The sequence below is a fragment of the Gymnodraco acuticeps genome, unplaced genomic scaffold, assembly GCF_902827175.1.
Source record: "Gymnodraco acuticeps unplaced genomic scaffold, fGymAcu1.1, whole genome shotgun sequence".
Taxonomy (NCBI): domain Eukaryota; kingdom Metazoa; phylum Chordata; class Actinopteri; order Perciformes; family Bathydraconidae; genus Gymnodraco; species Gymnodraco acuticeps.
The window spans coordinates 637,982-662,623 of record NW_022990271.1 but is presented as its reverse complement, the minus strand read 5'-3'; the positions used below and the strand labels follow the sequence as shown (position 1 = coordinate 662,623).

Sequence of the window (24,642 nt, the reverse complement as noted above, 5' to 3'; positions counted from 1 at the left end):
TGGACTTTCTAGCTCGCTGTTCTGTCAAGTTGTCTGACAGAACACGATTTGAGCCCCCAGTATTAATCTATTGAGCATTGCAATTCCTTTGATATTAAATCATATTTTTAAAACTTAAAGAGCCCTGCCCTTAAGGCTGAGTATTCCACATGCAGAAAAATCCTGTTGATTTATATTGAAAACAACATTTTTACCCCCACAAAAGACTTCACTATGTGAGAGTGTGTGGGAGCATCCGTTAACTCTGGAACACATTTGACCTTATATCTTAAAACTGCTGCAGACTGTGGGTCAGACTGCTCCAGTGTGCCCCAGAACGCCTCTTCATTAGAAAAACACACACACACACACACACACACACACACACACACACACACACACACACACACACACACACACACACACACACACACACACACACACACACACATCACACACACACACACACACACACACACACATCACACACACACACACACACACACACACACACACACACACACACACACACACACACACACACACACACACACACACACACACACACACACACACACACACAGCTTTCAGTATGAAAACATGTCTGGGGGGGCTTTACAGTATTTAGTATTCTAGGGGAGTCAAAGGCTGTGTGAGAGTCTGGATATGTGTGGAGAAGTATTTGTTGCATAAAACGTAAGTGTAGAAAATAAAAGGGAGAGCAGACAAAGGAGAGGTTTGGCTGTTGGAAATCTCAGACCAAATGTTAAGCACATTCTCTTCTCAGTGAGAGTGATGTTGAAGTATGTTTAGACCAGGGGTGGGGAACCTTTTTCCTCTCAAGGGCCATTTCAATTTTTTCAACATCCTCCGAGGGCTGTACAAATTATTGACCTCTGCTTAAAAATCACAGCACTTTCTTTCATGCTGTGCAAAGAAAAAGCAACCTCTTAATCCAGATATCTTGCCATGACTCGCGTATGCATGCACGTGCACGGTTGTGGCATGACCACCAAACAGAAAGATATGGACACAAGTTGTGTGCAAATGTATTTAGTTTCCTGTCCATGTGGACATGATTTAAGTGTGGGGGGGGGGGGGCCTAACCTCCTCTAGGGGGGTCCGGGGGCATGCTCCCCCGGGAAGATTTTTTTTAAATATTGAAGTTGAAAGCATCAATCTGGTGCACTTTGAGAGCAACATTAAGAGATCTTTGGAAACATCTCTCAACACCCAGATGAAACAGAACTGTAAGCATATTTACTTTTTCTTTATGGATATTTTACAAATCACTCCCCTTTCAAACTGTATTCTTGTTTATTAATAACAACTTTTTTTTACTGTAATATAGTATTTTATACCTGTTTACTTTATTCTCTTATTTTTGTATAACTATGATGATCATATAAAGATGTGCCTTTACCTCACTGGTTGGAGAAAAAGCTTCTTATATTCGTTAGCATAGCTAGCTAACAAGATGCTAATAGCAACAAAGTTATTGACTGTATGATCAGTATGACAGATGAACAGATCGTCACTGGGCTTACAACTAAAGACACAGCCACGCAAAAACTGCAGCATGTGTACGGACCATAGACTGTATATGGTACGGACCCTATGGTACGGACTTATGAGTAGGCCTACTGCAATTTTTTGAAGTCCCGGAGCCGCGTTCTGGTGCTCTCCGTCAGCACTGCACCCCTGTCAGACGAGACATATACCACGTGATGACACGTTAGGCTCGTGTTGTGTTCAAGGACCATGACCGTTGCCAGGAAAAACAGGCACTCGCTTGTTTAATTATTTTGCGGTCTAGATTTCTTTAATTTTTTTCTTTTTTGCGTGTGTTTAGAAATTACCTCGAGGGCCATACCAAATGGTCTCGCGGGCCGTATACGGCCCGGGGGCCGGAGGTTCCCCACCCCTGGTTTAGACCAAATCCTGAGATCTACTGTGTCAGTTTGCATCACTTCTAATCACCAACAGCACACTGTTAGCTCCTTTAGAACTGGAGTTCATTTTTAATATGAGAGGCTTTCTTAAACCAACCTGTGCTACAAATCCCTATGTCGTACAGTGTCGAGTTTGATATCACCGAGAGACAATTTCAGTCCTGTTGTCTCCAGCCCATTACTACCAAGCTATAAGCAGTGTTTGTTTAATTTTAAAAGGATACAATTTTCTCATTAAACAGGGAAATACATTTAAGATTTCAGATAACCTAGTTTACAATGAATCCAGAGTTATTATTATATGTGTATTTGATAAAAAAAAACGAGTGACATGTTAACCCTTTAAAAGGTCTCAGGACTATAGGGCTACTCTGGAATTTGATTTATTTTTTGGTCCATTTCTTACGTGTTGCAATCATTATAGAAAAACATCAGGAGAAAATCAGGCAAACTGCACTGTCTGACAACCACAGATGGTTCAGGTTGAATCATCATTTTCTCTGGTGCCACTGGTCTCGGTAACCCAACACTGACTCAACCCGCTCCCCTCTGCCATCATTAACCACACACTGCTGTGGAGCCGAGAGAACCAACACACACCAGACTGGCACCCGCACGCTGTGGGGTTAGTGTTGCAGCGAATTCTTGAAACAGCAGCTGTGATCAGCACTGACAGGTTGATGTTGTCTCCAGGCAGGAAAGGACTGGGTAAAACGACTGGAGGGTGGGGGGTAAAAGTGCAGATGAAGCCGTGTTCCTATCATTATCATACAAATAGACTCCTGGTTCTTAGGGGAACAAGATCGCTGGCTCATGAAATGACAGGAACATGGGGAGGTGAGTGCTTATTATTACTGCTGAAGCCGGGGGCAAACCACAACATTCACTCTGTTTACCTAGGGGAGCAGGTGGAGGGGTAGCAGAGAGACAGACAGGTTGAGGGTGAGACAGGTGGACTGCCAGGTGTTGTTGGTAGCTGGGGAGAAGAAGCTCCCTATTCCTGCTTTTGAGGCCTTCAGGGAACCGGCTCAAGTTCAGACAGGAGAGGTAACATTTTGTGGCTCGGGGCATGTGTGTGTTACAGCAGGTTGCCTCTAATATATATGTGTGTGTGTGTGTGTGTGTGTGTGTGTGTGTGTGTGGTGTGTGTGTGTGTGTGTGTGTGTGTGTGTGTGTGTGTGTGTGTGTGTGTGTGTGTGTGTGTGTGTGTGTGTGTGTGTGTGTGTGTGTGTGTGATCTAAACAACCCAAAGCTCTGTTGCAGGTGGGATTAGAGCCCAGCTGAGAGAAACTGGAAGTCATCGAAGTGTGTTTGAAGTTTTATCGTAATGCCATCCACAAAATGGGGGCAGACAAAATAATCGGAACATGTGTCATAATAATGTAAACAATTAAGGAAGTCAAGTTAAGGTTTAAATAATGATGGTTGTAGTAATTTCTTGTTGAAGCAATTTCAAGAGTGAATTTACTGATAATACATTTTAACCAGGAAAGTTGATTTCAGTAAAATAACTCAGTTTGAGTTTATTCCAAGCTATAAGACTGTAAAAAGTGGTATTGTACAAATTCTGCAAAGTTATCACTGTAGAATTACACAATTCACATTACAAAGTTATTTATCAATATTTGGGTTTGCATTGTTGTCGAATGACGTCACATTGCGGTAAAAGTTGACAGATTCTTCTGCCAGAGCATCATTGAAATAATTAGACTGGGTTATTATATGCTGAGCTAATAGACTTAAATGACTACTCTTTAAAAGGCCTAAAACCACAAAGGCAAGGCAAGGCAAGTTTACTCAGGTGTATTTGTACAGTGCCTTTGAAAAACACCAAGGCAACTTAAAGTGAAATCTACAATTAAAAGATATTGAGAAGGTGATTGAAGGGTATTAGAATGATTGTCAGCGGTCTGATTGTTTAACAGGAACCTGCTGATGAAGGTGTATCTGTCAGCAGAACAACAGTGTCCTGATGTTTATACTGTAAGTAGCATCACATGATGCCTGTAGAACGGCAGTTTAGTATTTCAGTGCTGCTCCGTGTGTCTGTCTTTGGCATACTCTGGGTTCATGAAATTCATTATTTCTGCTTTTTTTTGCTCTTTGATATGTAGAAGCGATAACTTCATGTCCAGGTGCTTTTTGCCAGAACACTTGATAACGATGGGAATTGGCCTTTACCTGACATGACCCTTCTTTGTAACAGTTATTGTACTTGTAAATTCAAGTACTTTTTTATCAAGCACTGATTTGGTCACCTTAAGCTGGTGTGTTCATTATCTCCGCCATGGAGACCATTGCATTTTTGAAGCCTATCACAGGGCAGATGTACTAATTATGTTTCACTTTTGTGAAACATAAAGATATGGCATTTTTGTTGTATTAATTTGGTGTAATAATTTGTTCGTGACAGGAAAATCTAAGAGAAAACACTCTCAAAACGGGATTACAAGTCAGAGACAGCTTTCAACTTGTTTTTTAAACACTGAGTAATAAAATACAACATATCTTCTCAACAACAAATTAGGAAGAACACCTCCCAAATTGAGGAATTGGACAAGGAGCACATGAATGCCCCCTTGACGTTTGCTCACTAAGAGCACCAATTTAGTTGTTTTAGTAATCTCTTTGGTTTGTATTTTGCCATGCATCACATACATGTTCATCCCCATGTTCAAGTATCCGTTCTCCCAACCTTTTCTTATAACGTCCTAATAATTTATAGGATGTAGATAAAGCATTTGCACACGTGTACAATATTAGTAGGAACCTTTATCACCATACCATCTTCTTTTTTGTAAGCATCAGCCTAAAACTCACTGATTTATGTGTTGCTCTCCTTTTTTCTTTTGTCACATTATCATTTGGGGAAGAGAAATTATATCTTCAATGCCTCAGAAAGAGAGGAAAAAGGGGGGTCTCTCCAACACTCACCGCTACAGCGGTTTCACACCCCAGAGACATCTCCTTTGTCTGCTTTAACAAAGAGAATTCAAATCTGAAGACAGGCGGTTATAGATTGCTTCCTCTTTCTCCTGCCACAAAGATAAATGATAGGGATAAGCATGCTCACACGCTCACACGTTCACACACACACATGTTCACACACACACACACACACACACACACACACACACACACACACACACACACACACACACACACACACACACACACACACACACACACACACACACACACACACACACACACACACACACACACACACACACACACACACACCACACACACACACACACACACACACACACACACACACACACACACACACACACACACACACACATCCTATCTACTTTGCCTCGCAGGCCCTATTGTCCAGTGTGATTTGCATACATTTGACAGTTGGTAAAACTAGTTTTTGCACTTCCTACAGCAGGGGTGGGGAACCTCCGGCCCCTGGGCCGTATACGGCCCGCGAGACCATTTGGTACGGCCCTCGAGGTAATTTCTAAACACACGCAAAAAAGAAAAAAATTAAAGAAATCTAGACCGCAAAATAATTAAACAAGCGAGTGCCTGTTTTTCCTGGCAACGGTCATGGTCCTTGAACACAACACGAGCCTAACGTGTCATCACGTGGTATATGTCTCGTCTGACAGGGGTGCAGTGCTGACGGAGAGCACCAGAACGCGGCTCCGGGACTTCAAAAAATTGCAGTAGGCCTACTCATAAGTCCGTACCATAGGGTCCGTACCATATACAGTCTATGGTCCGTACACATGCTGCAGTTTTTGCGTGGCTGTGTCTTTAGTTGTAAGCCCAGTGACGATCTGTTCATCTGTCATACTGATCATACAGTCAATAACTTTGTTGCTATTAGCATCTTGTTAGCTAGCTATGCTAACGAATATAAGAAGCTTTTTCTCCAACCAGTGCGGTAAAGGCACATCTTTACATGATCATTATAGTTATCAAAAAACAAGAGAATAAAGTAAACAGGTATAAAATACTATATGACAGTAAAAAAAGTTGTTATTAATAAACAAGAATACAGTTTGAAAGGAGAGTGATTTGTAAAATATCCATAAAGAAAAAGTAAATCTGCTTACAGTTCTGTTTCATCTGGGTGTTGAGAGATGTATCCATAGACCTCCTAATGTTGCTCTCAAAGTACACCAGATTGATGCTTTCAACTTCAATATTTAAAAAAAAATCTTCGTTATGCCCCCCCCACTTAAATCATGTTCACATGGATAGGAAACTAAATACATTTGCACACAACTTGTGTCCATATCTTTCTGTTTGGTGGTCATGCCACAACCGTGCACGTGCATGCATACGCGAGTCATGGCAAGATATCTGGATTAAGAGGTTGCTTTTTCTTTGCACAGCATGAAAGAAAGTGCTGTGATTTTTAAGCAGAGGTCAATAATTTATACGGCCCTCGGAGGATGTTGAAAAAATTGAAATGGCCCTTGAGAGGAAAAAGGTTCCCCACCCCTGTCCTACAGGAACTGCAAATCAGCAGCAAAGATCAGTTAAAGCTGTCTCCAACTCAGCTGATGAGATGATATGTACATTAATTAGTTTCTTGTTATCTGCTGTTCAATGCTTTATTTTCCTTTTTCCAGCCGTCACGCTCCTCATTAGTGCAGCTCTGGTCAGATCTGAAGGCTTTTAGCGTGAAAGCCTAACGGTTTAAGGAACGCTCCTAACTGTGAACCTCAACCCTTTGAAGCTCATGACCTCTTCATACAGGGGTCACAAGGTTTTTGCCCTAATGCCACGGTGACACCAAACACCTTTCCCCCACTTCACCACCGGCTCTGCATCACAAACCAGAGGACGTAAAAAAGGTATTTAAACCACAACAGGTTTATAGATGGCTCACACACCCAGTGAGCAAATACAGGCTGCACACACCTCTGGGCTCAGATCTTCTCCTGTGACGTTTACAAAGCACTAAATGTTGGAAACACATGCAGGGAAAAGGTGCTAACCCTCCTCCACCTGCCTAAAGTGCACCCTTAACCCCCCTCTCATGGGGTAAATTAGCCTCATCTTTTACAACAGAAACCAGTCACCCTTCTTTACCCTCTAGCTTGTTATGCTAATGATTTGTATTTGCCGCTTCCTCTGCTCCTAATTAATCCCAAATTAAAAGCAGTAAGCACATTTATCAGACATTCCTTCAGGGGGGAGGAGGTGTGTTAGGGAGCAGGGGAGTCACCTTATCCCTTCTTCATTTTAAAACTCCTTCCTTGCACTTCTCTCTAATCTTATGAAAGAAATAATGAAAGGAAGCTGATTGAAGATCATGGAAGAGAAAATGGGAAGTTTCTGAAGAAGCATAACCTCTGCCTACATGGTCAATTAAACCTTACAGAGAGAGTTGAAAGCACAAAATCAAACGGAAAAATAGAGAAATCCCCTTACTTCTATCATTGTTGAGTGTCTTTCACTTGCTACACTCTGTAATCATACAAAAGCAAAAGGAACCCTGCGTGGTTAGGAAAGGTAGAAAGGAGGTGAGAGAGGAAAAGTGAGGAGGGGGACAGTGTGTGTTAAGCCCCACCTAAGGGCTCGGAGAGTTTATTGTGAAGGAATGAGTGTGTGTGCATGCGGGGTAAAAGGCAGTGAGAGGGCAAAGGTCAAAAGTCTGGGGGACAGGAAATTAGCCACACCTGAGGATTTAAGGAAAAGGCCGCTTGAAGCACTTAAGAGAACACACCAGCATGTCTGTCTGGACTAGCAGAGAAGACTATAAAGCTTTTCTTTTAAATGTCAAACATTGATAGTCCTAAAACACACAGCTGGTTTATTTATTTAAAAAAAATGGAAGATACTGATGATAGGAGGATAGAAATGAATGATTCCTTTGTTGTAATGTGTTCTTCAATCCAACATCCATCCATTCTACAGTCCATCTTCATATCCAGCGTATTCCCTCCCCCTACTCTCTTTCCTCCCCCAATCCCTGTCTTGCAACATGGCGGGGCTGCGCTTGGCCTTCATCCATTTCCATCTGTCAATTAGCCAGGAACTAAATCCCTCTCCATCTCTGCGACAGGACAAAGACGGCGGCATTGCACCGACTCCCTCACGCTGACATGGGATGCTGTGGAAAGTCCAATGGATACGCATGTACTCAATCTACTCACTTTACTACATGCTGTGTCCAATTGATCCTGATATCACCAGCAGGAACACATGTGTCTCACTGCTCTTCAACATTAAGGCTGTCAGGAGTTAATTGTACTAAACAAAGCTCAGTTATAACACGTCATGTGTATACGTACTGAGCAAAACCCCTACAATAAGAAATCATATTAGGCAATATATGGTGTTTAACCTGTTTCTATTTTTCCCATTTGTTTTTAGACAATCCCAAACTGAAGCAATGAACACAAGATGCTGCATTTTTTTTGTTTTAGATCCATATTATTATTAATATTATTATATTTATATTTATATTATATTATTTGAACATTATTCAAATCTGTAAGCTTTTTTAATGCCATGCATCAACACCATTGTAAAGCCCCCAGAGAGTACATTTCACTGTTCAAAGCTATTTCAACCAAGGCCGGGGACAAAAAATAATGGTCTGACTGGACCAGGAATCTAAAGAGGAAGCAATACAACCAACAGAAATGCCTTCAGATTCATTGGTTCATTGAATGTGTTTGCCCAAACTCTCACACTGGTTTTAACTGAACAAACACTTGGAGATCAGCATGTTTAATATAATATCTGATGGCATGAAAGGAAATGTAGGTAATCAGAAGATAATAATGAAGATTCCCAAGCTCACCTGTTTACCTGATGCATTACAAATGTCAGAAACGCCAATGTGTGCATGTTTGTGTTCCGCATTGCAAAATGCAATAGCAAATGTGAATCAATTGGAATAAGTAGAGGAAGGTGCTTACACTAGATAGGAAAATAACTCCTGAAATGAACTGAACATAGGGACCAAAGTGTCAAATAATCACTGGGTGTTTGAGACTCACCTGTCGGCATCTCCCTGTCCTGACGACGTGTTTCGATGCAGTGTCTCTCTGACGGCGGCCATGCTGTCGGGCAGACGGTTCAGGCGCCGCGTGTACATACCCAAACCTCCGTCAGTCATGTAGCTGCAGAACACAAGAAAGCACGTTAGATATCATCAACACATCGCAGTTCTAAGTCTCAGAATGAAAGGGCTCAGAGAGGATGATTAGACGTTATGCAGAACCACTTTTTGTCAAAGCATTGGGTTAACACTCTTATTTTCTCAGAGCTGCTTTTGTTGCATGAAGATCAGGAGGAGACGCAGTCGCCTTGCTGTTAATCAAGGCCAAACGGTTGGCAGTTAGTTTCCACACACACACTGAAGACTAACACATTTCTCTCATGTGACCGGTGGTAAGCAACAGAGGTCCGTAAAAGAAGGGGGAGCCCAGTAGACGGAGGATGATCTTTTTTCCCACAAAGAGGATATTGCATTCATCAAAGACTCCATCACCAACTCTGTGCTGGGGTATTATGATTGACTGTGTAGCTGAACATTCAAAGAGGCTAAAAAAATACACTTTACATGTCCGTGCAGTCCACAGTTAGTAGGCCATTCACTTAATTTCATATCGGAACATTTCATTTGAATGGTCTTGATTTATTGGTTGTTGGAGGCTGACCGTTAGCAGCAGTTACAGTTTGACGCTGAGGCCCCGAACACTTATACAAACATTCCCATTCAAACTAAAACAACACCAACTAATCCCCCAAATATTTACCCGTGGAGGAGATTCCCAATGGAACTAAATATTGACTCATTTGACCCAGGTGCAATTCAATGAAATGTTTGCTGATTTTAAAGTTGAGGCTGTTGAAATGGTGAATGCTTTCTGTGTGGGACTGTGATGACTCGTCGTAAAAAAAATAAGCAGCAGCAAGAGTTCGAAACCACTGAAACACTTTGTGTGTTATCTCTGTGAAAATCTAAGCATGAGGCAACCAAGCACACACACAAAACACATCTACATGTATATACAGTATACACAGAGTACAGTGTATCCTAAAGACAGATCTCCTTTGTGTAGCCTTTCAAACTGAATCAGCCTCTGAGCTGCCAGTCAGAAACGCAACGGAGATCAAGCAGAGAGTGTTCAGAAGCTGGACAAACTGTAGACTTTATGATTCCTACATCTGCATCTATGATTATAAATGAATCATTTGTAACGTTGCAATCATTTTGGGTTGTTTATTTGTCCACCTGAGGGCACAACAAGCTAAAAAGGCGGCTGGTTGTTTAATTTCTTCACCAGATAGTTTTTCATTTGATCTGTCAGTGGGTTTTTCAACACAGCTACAGGAGGTGGATGACACCTGAGTCTTCTCCCTGGAGAGCCAGAACAATGAGCTAAAGGAGGCTAAACATTTTCTAGAGCTGAGGGAGGAGAACTGTGCTGATATAAAACAGATATATAGCAGAATGGTTCTGATTTGTTGTACCGAACAGCATGTGAATTTTGTTTTGGCAGCAGATGTTCTACTTTCTTACCCAATCATGAATGCTGTGGAAAAGCTGTGGCTACTCTCTCAGGTCATCTGGTGACCGTCTGCTAATCATTACCCATTCCAAACAGGGAGATTGGGCATTTTGTTTGCATGCACCAAAAAGCTAGACGAAACAAGACATTTCTGACTTCCACTTTATTTACATTCACTAATAACCTCCCTGGTCGTCAGTAATTGCAAACATTGTTTCCGTCATTTATAATTTTGTGTTAATTAGTTATGCTGTTTTTTTTTTTTAATGATTTTGGATATATGGTGGTAAGACGAGAAAAATATTAAGATGCATTATGTTACAGAGTTGTAATCATAAATCCCATAAAAGTTAATCAAATGACAAACCAATACGTTTTAAGGAATCACCCAATCGATCAGACCGATAAAGGAATGAAGAAGTCACTTCCTTGGCTTATTTGAAAGTTGTTTTGAGTAGATCATCACAATAAGAGAGACAATGAAGTCAGATGAAGAATGGTAGGCTTTGAGGATCCACTCTGGGGGGGGTTAGCTGTCCTTTAAGGGAAGCATCCATCACCCAAAAGCAAAGTCACCTTGAAGATGGCCGGGCAGTCGCTCACACATATTAATCCGTCACACTAATGAGTGACCGAGGCACCCTGTCCTCCCGTTTCAGATGACTGTTAACCTGTAACCTCCTGCAGCAGGACAAACGTGTTCAAACAAGACACTTTATGAGCTGAAACTGAGCAGCCAGGGAGAGTTTTTACAGCCATGTTGCTAACAGAAGCAAAAGTTATCTTGGGTTGAATTAAGCTGCAAAGATATTGGACTGTGGTACTGACAAGAGGAAATTCACAAAACGCCCGGGATAGAACAAAAACAAACTATCTCCTCTTTAGCATCTGATTTGATCGTGTAAAACACTGTGACGTACCTTTCTGCCCTGAACATGGTAACACAGTTGGTCCAAAGGAAAATAAACAAGTCCAGGTGAGGGTTGATCCTCGCTGATACAAATCTCCGAAGCAAAGGTGTCCGTTATCAACCGTCTGGCTACTATCTGTTATCAGGTCTGAACCTGTGCTGCTGTGTGAATAATATCAGCAGGTGAGAGCGTGTTGGATCATGGTGGTATCAGAAGAAGTGATCTGCAAACTCCCCACGTATAGATTATGTGTCAATGTGCGTGAGTGTGTGTCGCTCTGTGGGAGCTCAGTGTCGGTATGCAGCCTCTCTCCTGCGCTCCACATGCTTTTACCTCCTGGCTGGAGGTTGGGTCTGTCTGCGAAAGGTGGAGGAGGGAAGGGAGGGGGGGGTGGGGGGGGGGGGGATCGGGAAACATACCCCGAGCTGAGGAGGTGGAGGGGGGTCTTGTCTCGAAGGGCCGGAGAAGCCGAAAGGAAAAACAGAGGAGGGGGTTGGAGGCTGAAGCCGATGTAGATACTAAACGTGGTGTCATCAGTCATGCTGTCTCTGTTGCAGGACTCAGAGATTACTAAATGAATTACTACTCAAGACGGATAGATGAGCTCAGCCTTCAGTTGATTATAGATGTCTAAATATTGTTTCTTGCCCATTCATCTCTCAGAAGGTGCTTTTTGTGTTATTAAATAATCACTTTATAAATAGGGAGAAATTAGCAACATTTCCAGAGTTGTGGCACAAATACAATTCTGCTCACTTTCATATTTTTAAGGTGAGAGCATACATAAAAAAAAGAGAGATGTATCTCAAAACTTGGACAAATAAAACAGATCTGCCCACAAAAATGTAGTTTTCTTGTGATCTGATCCTTTAGTTGACATTTAACTGGAGGAATCCATTAGAGTGTGGGGCTGTTTTGAAATGGCAGCTCCTCCTCTTTCAGTGAACGTTTGGAAGAACCAGTTAGTGGATCCCAACAGGCCTGTGATGGAGTTAACGGCTAGACGGCCTGAGGATGTGGAGAATGGTGGGGGGAGGACATCAGTCTGTGTCTGTTTCACATGGTTACCCATTGTGACTGGCTTTTAAAACGATTTAATACATTTTATAGACTAAATAATGTATTATTCAATTAAAAAATGAAAGCGTGATCAGAATAATAATCTATAATTGCAGCTTGATCACTATCAGATCATCAACAGGATCTTTCTTTAAATCTTCACAGGTCCGACCAAGCCTGGATATCACGTTTTTTTTAGGATGAGTAAATTTGCTGTGCTCTCCCGCTCACATCACTCACCTGTCCAGGTGTGGCTGTGGCTCAGCCTTTGTCAGCCGAGCCACAGATTCAGATATATCAAGTACTTCAAGAGCACTTGGCTGCCTCCACTTGAACAGCTGCCTGAGGGCTGTGAATCACAGGGAGCCCATGGGGGCCAGAGGAAGTTATTCTCTCTCCAGTTGTTATCTCCTGGCTTCCCTGAGCTTTTGCATTCATTTGAACTACAATTATTCCCTGCAGCCAGACCCCGGTCTCCTCGCTTGGCTGTAAGAATGCCAGGCGAGTTGGCACCTTTTTATATCTCTATAAGATGATCATGATGACAGCGAAGGTTTAAATTGCACAGTGTGAGGGCCGAGGTATGCAGGGAGCCTGTTACAACATGGACACTTGCTTTGAGTGAGCAAATAAACAGGTTATCAGCATTACAGAGTCTGCAGACAGAGAGATGGGATACTTGTGTGATCTGATCTGTACAGAATAATGTTGCTTTTGCTACTGAGGATCAACAGGAAAACACTAGCGCCCTCTTCTGGCAAGCTCATACAACTCACAAAAATGTCCTGTGTGTTTCATGTGACCAACATGTTCTATTTGTATTGTTTCTTGTTGAACAAGCAACCGTCTATCTGTTGTGAATGATCGGAAAGAATGTTATGATCAACCATTAGTTTATGTTAGTAGAGTTGAAGATTCTCTCTTTTTTTCTCACTCGCCTATGCCAAAGCAATAGGTCTAGATAACGATCATGCTTATTAGAAATATATATATTGATCCTTTTGTTCCGACCACAAGATCTGAAAGCATTGGAAAATATTATGAAAGCCCAAGGGGACATCTCCGATTGTCCTACTGTACGTCACCAAGTCAAAAATACAAAACGCATTCCATTTATAACGATAAACGCTGTGAGAAGCAGATCCTCACATGGGAGAAGATGGACCCTGCCTATAATTGGCAATTAAAAACAAACTAAAATGATGATTTAAAAACTGTCTACAGGATTAAAAAAGTCTGTAATCCACTCACCCGCTGGCGACATCGTCAGTGCGTGCCGCGTTCTTGGTCAGCACGTCTCCATCGCTCATGTACCCAGTGACGTCCACGGCGATGCTGTCCAGGTCCGTGTCCTCTCCGGCTCTGTCCCCGAGCTCCACGCTGTGAATGGCCCCTCCCCTTCCTGCCAGCTGCCGCCTGAGGTTTCCTGGGTAAAGGTAGCGTCCTCCCTGGCTCCCAGCCACCCGGCCGCCACCGTAACTGTTCCCCAAAGAAGGGGCGTCGCCCGCCTGCAGACGAGGGCTTGACTGGCCCAGGCGCCATGACGACAGAGAGGGACGGGAAGAAGTGATGCTGAGGATGCTCCGACTCCCTGCTCCGTTGTTGTTGCTGACGGCGCTGCCCCCTCCGCTGCTGCTGCTGCTGCTGATGTCTGTGGTGACGCTGCCGTCAAAGGTGGTTTCCAAGGTGCTGAGAGGAAACAAATGGAGGTTCAATCTCAGATCTACATGTAAACAAAAGGGAAGCCCCATGACATGTATTTAAGGGGGCATTTTCATTTATTCGGATGAGTTTATTTTCCAACATCGTTCATTTTCAGTTGTAGAAAAAGCCATGACACTGCTAAGAGAATAAACTGAGCCGACTAAGAGGCACACAAAATGTTTCAAGCTGATTTAAGGACATCAATCGATGGCTTTTGACTCCACGGTGTCTCTAAAAAAAATATATATCTTGGCTAAAGGCCTATTTGTCCACCCAATTACACATTCATCTGTTAAAAGATAGACAAACAGTCAAACTAGTAGTGGCAAGCTGAAGAATAATCCTAGGTAGATAGATGAATAGAATGTGAGAGGGTTAAGTAAAGATAAGAGCTCCTTTGACAGCGTCTAAAACAGGAAATCAGGGCATTACATCGGAGCCTAAACTAAATGGAGAAAGCTGGGTCAGCAGTGAGACGCCAGGCCAGAGCAGGTCAGAAGTCAGTGGGAGGGAACGTGATTAGAGCTAAACCTGAATCAAAGGCGACATGAAAGACATGCCCTGCGATCAAAGCGCAACATCCCTCAAAAGGAGGATGAGACAGCAACAAAAAAGAAAGGCCGAGGTAATACCTGTAAACCTAGACAGACACAGTCTGCTGACCACGAGGCAGTTCTCCCTGACTCAAATCCCCAGCAGTTATCCTGAGTTGCCCCGCTTACCACTCAGCCGTGGCAGCCGTTGTAAGGCGCTACACTTTGATGATCCCCAAACAGAGGGGTTTTTGTTTTCCACCACAACACATTTGATATACTTCTCTTTGAGCAGTGCTGAAGTAGCAATGTGAACATAAAATGAATTTAAGACCTAAAAAATACAGAATAATAGCAATTTTATTGTCACATTCTTGACAAATGATCCAGCATAATGATATAGATATTTCTGTTACCTTAAATGTTCTGTTTATATTCTGAGACAGTGGGATGGATGCTTGGAAAATGAAAGTTAAAAATACATCTTTACCTGTGTGAGACCTGAGTTCCTCGTAAGCTGGACATGGTCTCCTCCAGGTTTTGCCGCAGGTCGGCGATGTTCTTGACTGTACGCAACCGTCTCGTCTCTGGGTCTTCACCTGAGTGGGGCAACATAGGAAAAGAGTTTAGGGATATTTACCAGCACAACAAGCCAAACACAGACCCTTCACCGTCAGCGATCACACACCTGAAAGGTCCTCGATGGACAGCTGGCTGCTCTTGGTGAAGGAAACGTCTCCTCCTCTTCCTCCTGAGCCGCTCTCAGTGTCCTCCGTATCCAAGCCGTCTGTTTGCGATCTGGGAAAAACAATAGGTCGACAGATCAGAAGGGGGGTGTCATTGATTCTGAATTATTGTGCCTTTAGTGGGAAACTAATTATTAGGCAAATTGTCACAAAAGAGGGATAAACCTGATTAGGAATGTTTCAAGTCTTGTGACCAGAGTCCAAAATGAACGCCTGCTTAGCCCCGAATGCCGGTTGTCTTTGAAGGATAAATCGATACAGTTCCCCCGCTGCACTGGCTGGTGCATTTAGAGACGATGACGTTTGAATGCCTTGGTTATTCCCAGCCTTTGGTCTTTGCCTGATCCCAGACTTTGTCCCTGTCGACTAATGCGCACTCTGAGTGTTAGCCACTCAAAACCAAGGACTGCCTCTTACTCTGCTCCACAATAAAACGCTTGTAAAGTTTTCTAGTTGAGACTTGAAGTTATATTATTGCACTGACATTTTTCCTTGCAGGAAATTAAAACAGGTTGATTTATTTGTAGTTTACCAGTCCTTGACAAGGGAGGGAAAAAGCAATGATTGATTTTGCATTTCTTATTTTCCGTCAAACATACTCTTTCTGACGGGCGGAGGTGACATAATCCTGCTGGTAATGGTACCTGACAGGTAAACAGCAACAGGAAAAATACTGAGGATGGGAGTGCTGTGTAAAGGTGGGTCAGTTAGCTACAGGTCAGGATGTACAGAGGGAGAAAGGGCAGTGGGGCAGGAAGTGTCATGAGGCTAATGAGCGGCTGTGGGGAGAATCTGTGGAGAACCAGAGGGACCGGCTTCCTTATCACACTGGGACCGGGACCAGAGGTCAGAGGCACACAACATCCACACATATTTGCCAAGATACAAGTGCACACACATGCAGACAATACACTATGCGTACACACAGAGGAACAGACACAGATGTGGCATTCCTAGTTAACAGTTCACAGATGGTAACATTCAGTCTTTGTTATTTAAGATGCTAACAGAGAATAAAATGTCAGATATTTGATGACTTCTCGCACTCGGACTTGTATGATCCTAGATACAGGGTTATACACAAATATTGTGGTTATTTACAAGCTTGGAAAGGCAAGAACAGCTTATCCAGAACTGTTACCACATATACGACTGAACAAATATACACCAGTAAATATTTGCCAACTTCAAATAGTCCCTGAAGAATTCAACCTAACCACTTCTGGAAAATGTGCAGCGTGTAGGATGTGCAATGTGCAACAGTTTATGACTTTGTTTTATCAGTGAAGCTTGATCTCACTGTTGTGTCCAGCTATTTATAGTATGTATCAATAAAGTTATACCAAGGGGCACAAACTAAAGGTGAGCAGGGTAAAAACATACCTAATATATACAACTGTTACATTTCCCTATATGAGGTTCTACCATTAGGACCATCTTTGGGGAATATTATGTCTACATATGCAAATGCATGGGCTTTATCTAAAGCTAACTTATGGTTGGTTAAGGATAATTCGACAAACGAAAACAGTGTGTAAAATTAAGAGCTAAATGGGGACTAGTTTGAAAGAAATCATGCTATAAAAAGTGAAATCTCAATTTTAAATGTTTTGCAATAAAAACGATGGTGTGCGTCTCTAAGCATAACGCATGAAAGACGACCACCCATTTAAGGTTTTCCTACAATAAACATTTTATAGTCATAAATACATGTGACAGAACCAGAGATATCATATTTACTGTTATTTCTCCTTGTCTGCTAACCTCACATTCCACTACCACAGAATTGGCTAATTGTCCATGTTTTCTTGAGTCCCAATACACAATGTTTATCAGATTTTCCACAACAGGCTTAATACAAGTTTTTCACACGCAGTAGCCTTACCCAAAGCATGTAAATAGATATGTAACATAGGTGGTGTTTCCCTTTAACGTTACTCATCACCCTCTCCTGCTCTAGGATCCTTCAAAAATATATATCTTTTAAGGTTAGAGATGCATGAACACTTGTGATTTATCTTATTTTGTACTAATATCTGTATGGAACCAATGTCAGTGTGCCTTCTCACCTGTACATGAAAGGTGCGACGGTGGCCGTGTTGGGGTGGCTGTGGTGCTGTTGAGTCTGAGGTAGCTGCACGCTGATGGTGTTGCTGGCTGTGCTCTGTGTGGAGCCTCCCCCCGCCCCAGAGGAGGCGCAGGCCTTCCCCTCTGTGGAGGCCAGGCTGGAGGTAGAGCTGGAGTGTCTGCTGTCCCTGTCCAGGGGCCCTCGGTGCATGGCGAGGCCCCCTCCTAACCGCATGCTCCGGGGCCTCTCCCCCGCCTCCTTCACTGAGGAGGCTTTCCCCCCGACTCCCGGGGCTTTGCCTCCTGGCTTTGGTATTCCGCTGTGTGCAGGGGTGGAACTTTCCTTTTTGGACACTTTACCCCCCTTGGGTATGAAGCTGGTGATTTTAGAGGTCCTTTTGTTTGAGCCGTCTGTGTCTGCAGTTACAGGTGCTGCTTCCTCCTTAAGCTCGTCTCCCCTGAGCTCCGTCCTGTCGGGGGCTGAGATGTGTTTCCCCACCTCCTTCCCCTTCTCCTTCTCCTTCCCTTTGTCTTTGTCCTTCTCTGTGCTTTTGACAGAGCTCTTCTTGGCAGTCAGAGCTCTGCTGAAAGTGCGCTGGGCGATGCCCCTCAGGGCCATTTTGGGGCTGCTGGCGGTTGTGGAGACAGTTGGAGCTGCTGATGGAGCTGCTCCGTAGGCCGTCCCGTTGCTGGTCCCGTTCATTCCTGGCCGGACGTTGCCATCGACTTCCTCCAGGGGGTCGGTGTTGGAGCCGGTTTCTGACCTCTCCAACTGCGCCGCTGCTCCATTGGAGGAGGAGGCGGAGGATTTGGAGCTTCCTTTACTGTTGAAAAGCTTTAGCTTCTCCAGCATTGACTTCTGAGCGACAACTTTAGGAGGAGCATCGGCCTTACAGGAGGAGTCCTTGTCCTGTTTGGCAGACTGCATGGCAGATGCGGCGGTGCTGATGGAGGATGAAGAATTGGAGATGTGCTTGGAGCTCACTGACTTGCTCCTCCAGGGTTTGCTATTGCTGTTGGGCTGGGGAATGGCCGTGGAGGAGGACGACGACGAGGAAGAAGATGGGGGAGGAATCTGGGCGGAGGTAGCAGCGGGGATGCTGGTTGAGGAGCTGATGGTCACTGCAGATGACGGAGCATGCTCAGTCATAACCGAAGGCTGTGAGGTCATGCCCTCTGAGGAGTCTGCAGCAAAAAAGAGAGGTTTCATTAACAATGAGATATGAAGGTAAAGATGGAGAGGAAAATCTAGCCCAGGGGGAGAGAAGGGAAACCAGATGCTGAGTCTTCTCTGACCCCACACACGGTGGCCTTATAAGGGCCTGGAGGTGGCCTGCCTGATGCAGCCAAACCTGCCATTACTTTCCTTCGGGCTGGCCACCAAAACTGTTAAAAACCCCTTAGCACTAACAATGAGAGAAGCCTATCACAAACTGTTTATAAAAACAATGAGGAGCAGACTCAAGTGCTTTAAAGTCTTTCCAAGCAGGCCGAGTCGAGGAGCGGTGCTGCTGCACTTATAAGGCTTGGACTTATATGGAGTGCTTTTGGTCAGCTTCCCTCTGCTTTACAAAGAACCACTGTGTGAAAACATGGACTCAGTCCTGTGTCAAATAGATTCATAAACGGTATAAAAACACAGGCTAACATGGACATGAACAGAAAGCCTTTTTTTGCAGTGTAAACATGCTCCTGTAAAACTTTGTTACGATTTTTCACCTAAAAATAAGTTACCTGGCTCGGCAGCATCTCAACTAGCACACTTACCAAGAGCTGAAGAGTGAGCGTAGACCTGGATCCCTGGTGTAAGTCTCTGCTCTTACTGAGACGCTAGAGTGTGCTGAGAGCTGCTGAGGTTGTCTGTGTGTGTGTGTGTGTGTGTGTGTGTGTGTGTGTGTGTGTGTGTGTGTGTGTGTGTGTGTGTGTGTGTGTGTGTGTGTGTGTGTGTGTGTGTGTGTGTGTGTGTGTGTGTGTGTGTGTGTGTGTGTGTGTGTGTGTGTGTGTGTGTGTGTGTGTGTGCAGGGTGGTGCAGCACTGAGTTCAGACCAGTAACATTTGAATATTCAAACACCAATGGCCAGTGAGAGAGACAGACTGTGCAGGGAGCACTGGGGGGAATACATCATATTTTCCGTTGCAACATACCCCCACACACACAGTCTTTTATGTATTCCAGGTCACTGCTGTGGAGTTGTGCCTAGGCCTCGGTAATCATCTTAGACTTATGGGAGTTTATGTTTAAAACACTGCATAATTGTGTGCTTTATTGACACGAGACAAAACACATTTCCAACTTGTTTCCAATACTGTATGTTTCACCTTGACTATTTACTTTTACATGTATACGTTCCCAGTGATGTTGATTGAATTAATTTTAATAGTAAAAGTTGATTTGGAAAGGATAACAAATTATCTTACTTTATTGGATAGTGTTACAAATAAAAACAAGACATTTGCTGCTTAACCATATATACAAATACTAAATATGGATCTTTCCCTGTGATTTGTCTGGGGACAATTTATTTTTTTAAATGTCATTTAGCCTTTAATAATAATAAATGCAATGCACATATTACTCTCACAGTGCTCATTTGGTTATGAGTAAAGTTTCCTTTAATGTATGCCAGCAACATTAACTACATATTCATATGTTTCCATGTGATCTCATTAAGTCAAAAATGTAAGCATATTATTAAACACTCATCCTGCTTGTTTACCCATTTTTCATCTGGCTCTCCATTTTATTTCACTTTTACTGCACCTTTCATGTCCTAATTGGAAATAGGCACTCGTTGCCGCCTCTCTTTTTCTCCACCTGTTTAGCATTTAGTGTGAGCAGCCTGAAACAATGCAGCTATTAGGAAGTGATTAGAGCCCAATTAGCCGTGCTAGCAGTTAGCAATCGAAAAAGTGGGTCAGGTTGCTAATAGCTGGCGTCCTATTGGAGGAGGCTGAATGAGCAGGGGAACCTGCTGTGGGACTGGCCCTGCAGGTTTGGGATAAGTGCAGCTTTGATATGGCCCAGCAGGATGGTCAGTGCTGTCCATGAATGGGGTCAGCTTGGATTTTCGGGCCAGAAAGGAACAGAGGAAGAAAGGCAGGACATGGAGAGGCCCCTGGACACTGGGGACAGCTGCTCGTTGTCAGGACCGGACCCAGTGACCGGGGCTGACACGCTCCGGTTAGGTTGGTAAGTGAGAAGGAAAGTAGCCAAACTTCAATGTATGGGGTCAGAAGTCAGACTCCAGAGGTGGACTTGGACACTGTTGCGTCATAAACCTAAGCAAACATTCCAGGCAAAGATCAAAACATAAGTCTGTTTTAAAGAAAAAAATATATACTAACATCAAATTCAAGTGTGGTTACACTTTTCTGCCAAAACGTTGGGTAGATTTCATTAAGGGAAAAAACTGCATGCATATTTAGTCAAGTACAGCCGTGTGCTTCGTCAAGCTACAACAAGTTCCTGTTCAATAACATAATAAATACACAGCGTTTTTTAGTGTTGGTGTCTATTTTCTGGTTTGTTATGAATTAAGTGTAGGTCATTGTGTTGTATCACGTTATGTTTGGTGAACATAAAATATACAGAGAATTACAATTTATGACCATAAACAGGTAGATACAGATCTGGTACAAAAATCTCTAGTAAATATACTGATCACAAATTCTCAACAAAACGGCTGCGTTTCAAGAAACCATCTTTTAATTATCTGCACAAAATACACTTGAGGAAACACTTTTCCCTTAAAAATAAACACAGAAGAGTCTAAACATGCCCACAGAATGGGTGACTGACCTAATGACCCACCCAGTGCAGCCTTGGGCGAGCCCCTGGAACTGAACCGCACATTCAGAGCGCTGGGTGAGCGATGTGCTTGAGGAAACATGTTGAAAGAATTTCAGTGTTTACGACTCAACCTGCTCAATTATAGCAGTCATTAGAGAATAAAATCAAGAGCAGAAAATGACAGCAGTGGAGCGCCAAAAGGAAAAAGGACAACAGACCACCACTGCATTTCCTGTCTGCCATTAAAAAACCTGTCTCACTCTCTTGGAGCCTACTGATACCATCAAGGCATTTTAGGAAATTAGTGGAAGTGCATCCAAGGCTCTTTTCATGGATGGCCACACTCACGTGTCTGTGCGTGCGCTCTTTGTGTTAATGCCTGTCTTCAGCCGAGGAAAACCGTGTAATTCCACACAAGTGTCAACAATCCTTTGAGTGTGTGTGTGTGTGTGTGTGTGTGTGTGTGTGTGTGTGTGTGTGTGTGTGTGTGTGTGTGTGTGTGTGTGTGTGTGTGTGTGTGTGTGTGTGTGTACATGTCCGTGCATGCATGTAAAGTTTAAGAGAGAAGGGGATGTTTGTTCTGCTCTGCGACTTCAAACGCTTTCACCAGCAGGACTGGTGACCACAGCAGATATACTGCAGTGTGACCAATCGCACACATTGAGTTTAGCAGTAAATGCATTAGAAGTAGCGTCCGCTGACACTATTTAGACATCACAAGCCCTCAAACCCATCTCATGGTCACACTGGTCACAGGACTTCTAAGTCAGTTAGCGACAACATTGCTGACCTGAGAGTGCTCTTGTTTTTAAGTTACAGTTCACAGAAGATTTAAAGGTGAGAGCAATGTAAGAACACCATTTGATTGGCTTTGTTTCATTTCATCATATCTACATGGACAATTCGTTTTGGAATCTTCAAATGATATCGGAATACCGACTAATATCCGACTGGAACACAGTTTGAGGCTGCAGGTATTTGCTTACTCATCACGTTCTGATTTCAGAAGCCTGCGCTCTCTCGCTCACTCTCCCTCCTCAGTCATTGTGCTCCAAAAAGTGAGAGGGACAGCCGGTCTTTTGTGTGGCCACTGAAACTTTTAAAAGTTTCTCCACATGAATACACTCAAACAGTGACGCTACAGCTCATCAGAAGCCTATTCATTCAGCCAGGGCACCGGCCATACACACACAGAAATACATCAGAGACATGCACAACACACAAATACAGAACCACAGGTGCCCCTGCTCTCTCGGCCTCTCTGCTCCGTGTCACTCGGTGAACACCCAGATGCTGTCACCTTGTGTTAGCACAGCACTGCAGAGGAGACTCAGGTCCTCTGCCTCACTGTACAGCCGTGCAGCAACCATTCTGGTGTCAGAGCCATTGACACAGACCTGGTTTCACAATAGAAGCTGCAGGTGCCTCTAACCATCTAAACCTGCAGCAACAGCGTGCACAACAAGCATGGACACTAGATGTGTAGCACCAAGGTACAAACATGCACTTTTGAGGCAGAAACTACATTTTAATGACCTCTTGAAGAAACAAGTTTGACACCAATAGAGCAAGACACAAGCTAGTTAGTTTACCAATAATCCCTAAACCCCTTTACTCTTATAAATTAAGTTACTCACATAAAGGTTCAGGACAACTGACTTGACATCTTACAGCAAAACAACCTCCCTGCTCTCTGTAGCATCACAATGCACATATTTCTTAGAACTGCAACAACAAACCAGTAAAAGTGACAACATCTGCTACCATACTTTCAAAGTTTCAATGCCAACCCAAAGTTCTACATCTGAAACGTTATACTGTAGTCCTAGCTCTAAGCGATCTACAGAGCAAGCTGACAAACCTCATAGGTGCTGCAGACGTCCAGGAGGAAGAAGGAAAGAAGGAGAGGACAGGAGGAGATAGACAGGAGAGGAGGGAAGAGTTCCAAACCATGGCCAGCCATCCAGAGAGTGCAGGAGGGAGAGGAGGAGGAGGGTATGGCAGGGGGAGGGGCTTGGCAGCATGTTAACAACATGGCCAAAGAGGGGGGTTGACAATTGGATTCTCATAGTCCTGCTGCCAATGGCCTGCTGATCCCAAAACATATACACAAACACTTTCTGCAAGCCAGAATGGTTCTTATTCTATTTTTTAACTATGTACTTTAGATCTGATTTCTAGATGAGCTTTGATCCATTTTGGGGAAACCTTGCTGACCACATGGTGATAATTTCAATTGATACTTCAAACACTAATCCTACTGCAAACACTTCCTTTTCTTCTAAAGAGCACTTCTTTGGGGGAAATTCACCGAATCAATTTAAAGCCTGGACTTTGAGATCCCCCCTCTTATGTATGTGCTTTACATTTGAAACTACAGCCATTTAGCTTAGTTTAGCACAAAGTCATCTCAAGGTGACCAACCTTAGGAGGTTGCTGACCGAGCGAAGAAATAGTCCGCCACATAACCTTCTTTTAAAATCACCTGTAAACTTTGGTTTTTGCAAGGAATAAACAGAAAATAAATAACTTGTTTCCAGTTTATATGCTAGGTTTAGTGGCTAGCACACAGAGATGAGAGTCTAATTTCCCAACTTAAATTGGTCTGGAAAGCATACTTCTCAAAATGTCGTACTGTTCCTTTAACCCTACCACTGTCCCACTTAGCAAAACAAATAAATAAACAGTCCAAAACGAGACACTCTGCAATGGAAACCTCACATCAGAGTAAGTGCTTCCCAGTGCTTCTGATAGTGTTGGTCCCAGTTAATTTGTCACTTTAAACACTGACAACAGATTTTCTCTCTAATACACACGGGCATGCACACTGACACAAACACACACACAGTTGTCTCTCTCGCTCTCTGGGCGGTCAGAATTCCCTGTCTAATGCAGGGTAATGAGTTTAGACTGCGAACACTAACAGTCTATATAAAGCCTTGGCCCGCTGAGTTGTGACGGAAGCTGTTTCAACACAGCTCTCACTAAATATACTGCCAAACACACTCGCAAGTTTGTTTGCTGGAGAACTCAAACAGTGAGCAGCACAAGCTGAACTGGGTCAGGGGATGGGATTAAACATGTGAGAGTACATTTCTGTCTACAAATGAAAATAAAACTTTCATGGCTGAATCATCACCGTGAAAAATGAACAACTGGTTCACTTATTAAAAGTCAAAAGTACAAGTCTCCTGGGTGGTGTAGAAGAATACCAAACTGAATGGAAAACGCAACCTTTCTCAGGATCAAAGTTCAAGAAGGAACAATACTGCTAGATTGTTTGATTGAAACAAACAGGCAGAGGGCAGTGCCTATCCAAAAAAGTAAATAGAAGACAATAGACAGAAACATTCATTGATCCTCCCGAGTAAAGCACAAAGAATACAATGAAACCGGGAAGAATCTT

The 24,642-nt window shown here is 43.3% G+C and overlaps 1 protein-coding gene across 6 annotated transcripts in view; it reads right to left on the bottom strand.

Annotated features, from left to right (window-relative positions):
- nav2a (neuron navigator 2a) overlaps positions 1-24,642 on the bottom strand; it is a 218,394-nt gene that overhangs the window by 39,122 nt on the left and 154,630 nt on the right. For all 6 annotated transcript variants that reach the window (XM_034221341.1, XM_034221339.1, XM_034221340.1 and 3 more), the window contains 5 exons: positions 17,449-18,631; positions 15,322-15,431; positions 15,124-15,232; positions 13,648-14,085; positions 8,909-9,031 (listed from right to left, as the gene is read on the bottom strand). In XM_034221341.1, coding sequence (XP_034077232.1) covers positions 8,909-9,031; positions 13,648-14,085; positions 15,124-15,232; positions 15,322-15,431; positions 17,449-18,631 — 1,963 coding nt within the window. The remainder of the gene's footprint in view (positions 1-8,908; positions 9,032-13,647; positions 14,086-15,123; positions 15,233-15,321; positions 15,432-17,448; positions 18,632-24,642) is intronic.